Source organism: Takifugu rubripes, chromosome 11 (genome assembly GCF_901000725.2).
Source record: "Takifugu rubripes chromosome 11, fTakRub1.2, whole genome shotgun sequence".
NCBI lineage: Eukaryota > Metazoa > Chordata > Actinopteri > Tetraodontiformes > Tetraodontidae > Takifugu > Takifugu rubripes.
Window position 1 is genome coordinate 16,108,714 of NC_042295.1, and position 8,933 is coordinate 16,117,646.

The window sequence follows — 8,933 nt, forward strand, 5'->3', positions numbered from 1 at the left end:
TAGGTCCAGAGCAGAGGAGCAGCCGGACCACTGAGACACGCTTCCTCACGCTGATTCTGTCCTGTCCAGAATGACTTGCGGACTCCTCTGCCCAACTCTCTGGGTGTGGTTGCGGGTTGGGGGATCTCCAGCCTCAACAGCTCCTCCTTCACAAGACCCAGCAGCCCCTCCACTCCCTCTTCGGACCTTGGGATGACCTCTGACCTCCTGCAATATGTCAAGCTCCCTGTGGTGTCTCAGGACGAGTGTCAGGCGAGCTACACGTCACGTTCAGTCCGCTACAACATTACCGACAACATGTTCTGCGCAGGCTACTTCGAGGGCGGTCAGGACACCTGCCTGGGGGACAGCGGCGGGGCGTTCGTGATGGAGGACGGGGTTAGCCGGAGGTGGGTGGTCTTCGGTCTGGTGTCTTGGGGCGGCCCGGGGGACTGTGGGAGTCAGGGGGTGTATGGAGTTTACACCCGTGTGGTTCGATATGTGGAGTGGATCTTGGGCCAGCTCCATACCGCCCCCTGGTGATCAAACTGCAACAGGCCACTATCTGCCCACATCTGCAGCACAAATTATTAAATAAAAGTGTTTGTGCTGCAGTGAAATATGACCTGGGCCACATCTGTCCGTCAGCCTTAGTCCAGGTCACTTCCTGTTCCTCCTGAAGATGCTGAATGCTTTGATGAATGAAAATCTGGTGAATGTTGTAAAAAACTGTTTTTTTTGTTATATTTGCATCCACAACGGATCATTTTTCACACTGGCTCATCTGCAGGATTAAACTGTTGCTGCGATGCAGAATTTCATGGAATAATAATCGATTTGAAGTAATTATGTCAAAAGGTTACGAAGCCTAAAGGGTTGATTTCAGCGTCTGTGGTGCTGTTCAGTCTGGGCCAAGCAGCAACCTCCTCAACAACTCGCTGCTCTCAGGCCCCCAACTCGGCCCCCCAACTCGGGCCCCCCAACTCAGGCCCCCCAACTCAGGCCCCCAACTCAGGCCCCCCAACTCGGGCCCCCCAACTCAGGCCCCCAACTCGGGCCCCTAACTCAGGCCCCCAACTCAGGCCCCCAACTCGGGCCCCCCAACTCAGGCCCCCAACTCAGGCCCCCAACTCAGGCCCCTAACTCGGGCCCCCAACTCGGGCCCCCCAACTCAGGCCCCCAACTCAGGCCCCTAACTCGGGCCCCCAACTCAGGCCCCCAACTCGGGCCCCCAACTCAGGCCCCCAACTCAGGCCCCCAACTCAGGCCCCCAACTCAGGCCCCCAACTCAGGCCCCACACCGACAGAAGTCCTGTTGGTTCCCAATCACATGAATTCTCTTTGCTAACCTATGGACCTTGCTAACACCTTGCTCACCAGCCACAAACCGCTGCACCAAATCTGTATTCATGATCACGCCCAGTTCCACAGCTGGTTCCACAGCTGGTTCTCCTCCCCGTACCTTCCTTTGGTCCACTTCAGTAAACCAGCCCCCCAAGATGGCCACCCACCCACCCATCCATCAGGAGAACTAGACCCACGTGACCCCAAGAACTGTTTTTCTAGTGATGGCAAGACAACCCTGGAGCTTCGAACCCTGGACCACAATATTGAGCCATTGTTGGTATTGTGGTAACTACCTATTATATGTTGATACACATGTAAGTTAGGGGGAAAATAACTAACAAACTAACTCAATATGTTTTTATTGAATGATTAAAATCTTTAAATTGACCATAAAAGTTCTCGGATTTATGCGACGCCATTTAAGGAGCGCCAGCGGAGCGTGCACGTGCATGAATGCACACTGAAGACGGAGCTCTACGCACTAGGTTAGGTAACCAAACACGAATGAAAACACCACCTCACCTCGGGGGACCCGACACCAACGCACAGGTCCAGGTGATCCATCGCCAGGTGGTCCAGCACAGTCGCCAGGTGGTCCATCATGGTCGCCAGGTGGTCCAGCACGGTCGCCAGGTGGTCTAGCACGGTCGCCAGGTGGTCCATCATGGTCGCCAGGTGGTCCAGCACGGTCGCCAGGTGGTCCAGCACGGTCGCCAGGTGGTCTAGCACGGTCGCCAGGTGGTCCATCATGGTCGCCAGGTGGTCCAGCACGGTCGCCAGGTGGTCCATCGCCAGGTGGTCAAGCACGGTCGCCAGGTGGTCTAGGACGGTCGCCAGGTGGTCTAGGACGGTCGCCAGGTGGTCTAGCACAGTCACCAGGTGGTCCATCATGGTCGCCATGTGGTCTAGCACAGTCGCCAGGTGGTCTAGCACAGTCACCAGGTGGTCCATCGCCAGGTGGTCAAGCACGGTCGCCAGGTGGTCTAGCACAGTCACCAGGTGGTCCATCGCCAGGTGGTCCAGCACGGTCGCCAGGTGGTCTAGCACAGTCACCAGGTGGTCTAGCACAGTCACCAGGTGGTCCATCGCCAGGTGGTCCAGCACGGTCGCCAGGTGGTCCAGCACGGTCGCCAGGTGGTCTAGCACGGTCGCCAGGTGGTCCATCATGGTCGCCAGGTGGTCCAGCACGGTCGCCAGGTGGTCCAGCACGGTCGCCAGGTGGTCTAGCACGGTCGCCAGGTGGTCCATCATGGTCGCCAGGTGGTCCAGCACGGTCGCCAGGTGGTCCATCGCCAGGTGGTCAAGCACGGTCGCCAGGTGGTCTAGGACGGTCGCCAGGTGGTCTAGGACGGTCGCCAGGTGGTCTAGCACAGTCACCAGGTGGTCCATCATGGTCGCCATGTGGTCTAGCACAGTCGCCAGGTGGTCTAGCACAGTCACCAGGTGGTCCATCGCCAGGTGGTCAAGCACGGTCGCCAGGTGGTCTAGGACGGTCGCCAGGTGGTCCATCGCCAGGTGGTCCATCATGGTCGCCAGGTGGTCCAGCACAGTCGCCAGGTGGTCTAGCACAGTCACCAGGTGGTCCATCGCCAGGTGGTCAAGCACGGTCGCCAGGTGGTCTAGGACGGTCGCCAGGTGGTCCATCGCCAGGTGGTCCATCACCAGGTGGTCCAGCACGGTCGCCAGGTGGTCTAGGACGGTCGCCAGGTGGTCCAGCACAGTCGCCAGGTGGTCTAGGACGGTCGCCAGGTGGTCCATCGCCAGGTGGTCCATCGCCAGGTGGTCCAGCACGGTCACCAGGTGGTCCAGCACGGTCGCCAGGTGGTCCAGCACGGTCGCCACCTGGTGGAGTCAGAACCGAATGGGCGACCAGAGCTTGGACGAGGACTGTTAACAGTTGAAGGAAATTATTATTATGGGTTGTTTTGTTGTTGGAACTGGGGAAGCTGCAGACAGACGTAATAAACAAATATCAGGGTTTTATTGTAAATTTAGTCTCTCGTATTTTTATAGGAAGCTTTTAAATATCCGGAGGGAGGGAAAACAAGCATGCAGCCAACTTTTCCATAAATTATGAGTTTGGTCCCCAAATTCATCCAAGTCTTTAATTTTAATCCACTGTGGATCCGCCCTCGGTCACGTAGGCCCAAACAGGTTTTTGACGTCGGCGATACTTCCGGGTTTTGTGGCCCACTGACTTGGCGCAGTAGCATCAACCAGGAAGCTTCTGGCCCGTTGGGACATTCTCAGGTCCACATTATGTTTGTGATGTTCCCAGAGTGGCCCCACAGCTGACCTACATGGACACTCCCAGCCTGGTTCCCAGGATCAGCAGCACCTGAGAAACATTGGTGTTCAGGATCCAATGACAACCTTCCAATCACCTGAGCTGGATCAGGGATCACAGTTACAGTCCAGCACTGGGAATGGTGGTCTCTGAAGGCCCGGTCAGATCAGCTTTCACAGAAAACACAGGAAGAGGGAACCAAAAGCAGCTGTGCAACATCAAGAAGGAGAACAAAGAGACAACCAGGGGAATCTGCCTGAATTCTCACGATGCCTTTAGGTGCTTTAACTTTCACGGTTCCTTTAAAACCATCAGAACATTCTGATGCTCCTTTGGACCACCTGGACACAGGAGAGTCTCCTGTGTCCAGGTGGTCCAAAGTTCACCACAAACTGACCGAAGAAGCAGCAGAAATATGGAGACAAGGAGGCCAGAGAAGATCAGAGTCCAGGACTGGAGCTCTGGTCCAGGAGAAGGGACCATCACTGGTCTCACGAGCTGAAAGACCAGAGTGGATCTGATCCTGGATCTGATCCTGGATCTGATCCTGGACCTGCTCTGATGGCTCTGATGGTGTCCCTCCACGTGACTCCTGATCAAAGATCAAAGACACCTGATCTGCTGGGTCAGAGGTCGTCGGTGACACAAAGAGCTCATGAACACAACAGAGGATCAGCGACACTCGTGAACTCCCTTCACAATAAAACCTTCCTGTGGTTCACGGTGATCCGACACCCACATTATTGGAAACAAGGTCACACACACACGCACACACACACGCACACACACACACACAGACTCACACACAGACTCACACACAGACTCTCACACACTCACACACACACACACACACACACACACACACACACAAACTCACACACACACACACACACACACACACACACACACACAGACTCACACACAGACTCTCACACACACACACACACACAGACTCACACACAGACTCTCACACACTCACACACACACACACACACACACACACACGCACGCACACACACACACACTCACACGCATACACACTCTCACACACACACACACTCACACACGCGCACACACACACCCACACACACACACCCACACTCAAACACACACACGCACACACACTCACACACACACACACACAGACTCATAGACACACACAAACTCACACACAAACTCACACACACACACACAGACTCATAGACACACACACAAACTCACACACTCACACATACACACACACACACAAACTCACACACACACACACAGACTCATAGACACACACACAAACTCACACACACACACACACACACACACACACACACACTCACAGCCCTGACTGAGGAGTGGCAGGTGGGCGGAGTCCAGGTGAGCTATTAAAGCTCAGGTAGATGCTCTGCAGATCAGAACCTTCCCGACTGGAGCAGCAGCGTTTGGTGAGTGACACCAGCTCCTCTCGATAATCAGCTGTTTCCACCCAGAACCGCCGATGATGACGAGGATCAAAGCTTCAAAGCTTTTGATTCGAACATCGTTCTGATTAAATGGTGGATTGATGACTTCATTTTGTGATTAACGGTTAACGTGGCGTGCTGGCCCCCGCGGCGTGCTGGCCCCCGCGGCGTGCTGGCCCCAGTGGCGTGCTGGCCCCAGTGGCGTGCTGGCCCCCGCGGCGTGCTGGCCCCAGGGGCGTGCTGGCCCCAGTGGCGTGCTGGCCCCCGCGGCGTGCTGGCCCCAGTGGCGTGCTGGCCACCGCGGCGTGCTGGTCCCCGCGGCGTGCTGGTCCCCATGGCGTGCTGGCCCCCGCGGCGTGCTGGCCCCAGTGGCGTGCTGGCCCCCGCGGCGTGCTGGTCCCCGTGGCGTGCTGGCCCCAGTGGCGTGCTGGTCCCAGTGGCGTGCTGGCCCCAGTGGCGTGCTGGTCCCCGTGGCGTGCTGGTCCCCGTGGCGTGCTGGCCCCAGTGGCGTGCTGGCCCCCGCGGCGTGCTGGTCCCCGTGGCGTGCTGGCCCCAGTGGCGTGCTGGCCCCCGTGGCGTGCTGGCCCCAGTGGCGTGCTGGCCACCGCGGCGTGCTGGCCCCCGCGGCGTGCTGGCCCCAGTGGCGTGCTGGTCCCCATGGCGTGCTGGTCCCCGCGGCGTGCTGGCCCCCGCGGCATGCTGGCCCCAGTGGCGTGCTGGTCCCCGCGGCGTGCTGGTCCCCGTGGCGTGCTGGCCCCCACGGCGTGCTGGCCCCAGTGGCGTGCTGGCCCCAGTGGCGTGCTGGTCCCCGTGGCGTGCTGGCCCCAGTGGCGTGCTGGTCCCCGCGGTGTGCTGGTCCCAGTGGCGTGCTGGTCCCCGCGGCGTGCTGGCCCCCGCGGCGTGCTGGCCCCAGTGGCGTGCTGGTCCCCGCGGTGTGCTGGTCCCCAGTGGCGTGCTGGCCCCCGTGGCGTGCTGGCCCCAGTGGCGTGCTGGTCCCCGCGGTGTGCTGGTCCCCAGTGGCGTGCTGGTCCCCGTGGCGTGCTGGCCACCGCGGCGTCCTGGCCCCCGCGGCGTGCTGGCCCCAGTGGCGTGCTGGTCCCCGCGGCGTGCTGGTCCCCGCGGCGTGCTGGTCCCCGTGGCGTGCTGGCCCCCGCGGCGTGCTGGCCCCAGTGGCGTGCTGGTCCCCGTGGCGTGCTGGCCCCAGCGGCGTGCTGGCCACCGCCTCAGAGCAACACAAACGGACATTTGTCTTCCTTTCAGATGATGACGGCGCTTCAACATGGCTGCCTGTTGATGGCGCTCTTCCTCCCGGTTGTCATGGCGATGCCTGAACCCATTTCTGAGGGCAGCTGGGAGCCCCCGGCCGGGACCCCTCCCACGCCTTTTTCCGTCCCGCGTCTGAATGTACCCGGTCGTCTGTTTTACCACGATGGAGACAATAGCACAGACCCACCGCCGTCTCTGGAGGCCTACTGCCAGATGCTGTTGCAGGTCCCGGTTCCCTCAGACCAGATCCCCTGGTTCTGCCTCTGCACCCACTGCCAGAATAACCACGGTCCCAAAGGAGACCATGGCGACCGTGGCCCGCCAGGTACACACAACACCACTTTGAGTCTTACTGGATTTATGAAGAAAAATGAGACAGGACTTTACCTGTGATTCACCAAGGTCAACCTGGAAGTCCTGGAAGAAGAGGGATGACGGGTTTGAGGGGTCCTCCGGGATTTTTGGGCAGACCTGGGGTCAAAGGTGAGCGATGTTTTTAGTAGCTCCCATAAGATAAAGATCTTAGTGACTCCATGTCTCCTTTGATGCTGTCTCACAGGACAGAAAGGAGATGAGGGTTACAAAGGAGAACGAGGACCCGCTGGTTTGCTTGGACCCAAAGGGGAAAGAGGCTTCAAAGGTCGGTGAACTGGTCCAGTTTCCAGAAAATCCAGTTTCTGCTCCAGTGATTTCAGTTTGATCTGCTGACCTGGTTTTTCTCGCCCTAAAGGGGATAAAGGAGATCGAGGCTTGGAGGGTCGTCCAGGTGATCAGGGCCCAAAAGGCGGCGATGGAGTCTGTCCAGATACCTGTGAGTCTAGCTATGGTCCTCCAGGTCAACCTGGTCTGCCTGGCCCCGCTGGACCAAGAGGTTTGCCTGGTGTCATGGGACCCCAAGGACCAACTGGCTTTAAGGGCGATATGGGTGATCTGGGACCCCCTGGACTTCCTGGAGTGGTGGGTGACAAAGGAGACAAAGGGCTCATCGGGGAATGTAACTGTACCGATGGGGTTGACGGTGCTAATGGACAAACAGGGCAGAAAGGTGAAAAGGGGGAACAAGGCCCAATAGGGATCACAGGAAAGGGGGGTCCTGAGGGCAAGAAAGGAGACATGGGAGTGGAGGGCATAATGGGCCCACCTGGTCCATGCATGCCCAACATCCAGTCAGCCTTTGCTGCAGGTCTGACATCCAGTTACCCCCCACCAAACGCTCCGGTCATCTTCTCCCACATCCATCATAACATCCAGAGGGGTTATGACCCCGACTTTGGCATCTACACCGCCCCGGTCAACGGAACCTACGTCTTCAGCTACCACTTCACCGTCCACGAACGAGTCCTCAAAGCGGGCCTCTTCCACAACTTCGTGCCAGTAATCAAGACCACAGACCCGAAAGTATTGGGGACCACCTCGCACTCGGTCGTTCTTCATTTGGTCCGTGGGGACAAGGTGTGGATCCAGGTCAAGGATTCAGTTACTAACGGCATGTATGCCGGTTCTGAGACCAGCAGCACCTTTTCTGGCTTCTTGCTCCACCCTGATAGATGTGATGTTCCTGTACTGAGAGGGCCTTTGCCCCACCTGGTCCCCCCAGAGGCCGGCTACAGCTGGGGCGACTGAGGCAGTACCGGCAGTACCGGCACATCCCAGGCCCACGTTCAGTCCCGGCACATCCCAGGCCCACGTTGGTACCGGCACATCCCAGGCCCACGTTCAGTCCCGGCACATCCCAGGCCCACGTTGGTACCGGCACATCCCAGGCCCATGTTCAGTACCGGCACATCCCAGGCCCATGTTCAGTACCGGCACATCCCAGGCCCATGTTCAGTCCCGGCACATCCCAGGCCCACGTTCAGTCCCGGCACATCCCAGGCCCACGTTGGTACCGGCACATCCCAGGCCCACGTTCAGTACCGGCACATCCCAGGCCCACGTTCAGTCCCGGCACATCCCAGGCCCACGTTGGTACCGGCACATCCCAGGCCCACGTTCAACCCAGAAGAACCTTCAGGGAGGGCGACTCCAACAGCATCCTCTTAGCTGCATTGTCAGGTCGTGTGCTGGGCTTTTGTCTCGTCTCTTTCTTTGATGAAGTCTCAGGTGGGGAGTCAGGCGATGAGTTCCCCCCCGCTGGTGAAACCCTGAGCAGTTTCTACACCTGTTCTGTTGTAGGAAGCAAAGACCACCTGAGTGCCCAGGTGGGGTGTTCATGCCCCGCCCCCTGGACAGCATCCAGTCCTGACACATATTCATCTTTCACTGTTGTCTCAACGGTAACCACGGCGTCTCATGTCGGCCATCTTTTTCCACTCAGGATAGTTTAAGCTCTGATCTGTTAATATAATCAATAAACCAGTCAGACGATCGGAGACGAGTTATTTTCTGAATCTCAGCTTCTGATACATGAACACATTTGGTTTTGTCAACCTTCATGTTCTGTTTAAAACTGGAGATTTTTCATTAAAAACCCTTTAATTTGATTTAAAATGCGTTTTTGAAAGAGATGAAACATCATTTACACAGGACACAAACAGATTCCGTCAACAAGTTTTAATCGTTATTCTCATCTAAACAAACCTTTGAAAAACACATTTAAA

At 57.7% G+C, this 8,933-nt stretch overlaps 2 protein-coding genes across 2 annotated transcripts in view; both read left to right on the top strand.

Annotated features, from left to right (window-relative positions):
- masp1 (MBL associated serine protease 1) overlaps positions 1-805 on the top strand; it is a 7,364-nt gene extending 6,559 nt beyond the window's left edge. The window contains exon 12 of the mRNA XM_029844212.1: positions 70-805. Coding sequence (XP_029700072.1) covers positions 70-522 — 453 coding nt within the window. The 3' untranslated portion in view covers positions 523-805. The remainder of the gene's footprint in view (positions 1-69) is intronic.
- A 4,165-nt stretch (positions 806-4,970) lies between these two features.
- On the top strand, positions 4,971-8,705 carry LOC105419922 (inner ear-specific collagen). Its single transcript, XM_011621695.2, has 5 exons — positions 4,971-5,049; positions 6,328-6,658; positions 6,736-6,816; positions 6,893-6,973; positions 7,064-8,705. The coding sequence occupies exons 1-5, from the start codon at positions 5,005-5,007 to the stop codon at positions 7,954-7,956; spliced, it is 1,431 nt and encodes a 476-aa protein (XP_011619997.2). The 5' UTR covers positions 4,971-5,004; the 3' UTR covers positions 7,957-8,705.
- Positions 8,706-8,933: the final 228 nt, after the last annotated feature.

Coding starts and splice junctions, on each gene's coding strand:
- LOC105419922 (XM_011621695.2), top strand. CDS start 5,005: ATGCTCTGCAGATCAGAACCTTCCCGACTGGAGCAGCAGCGTTTG. Junction 6,659..6,735: donor TGGCGACCGTGGCCCGCCAG/GTACACACAACA, acceptor TGATTCACCAAG/GTCAACCTGGAAGTCCTGGA. Junction 6,817..6,892: donor GGGCAGACCTGGGGTCAAAG/GTGAGCGATGTT, acceptor GCTGTCTCACAG/GACAGAAAGGAGATGAGGGT.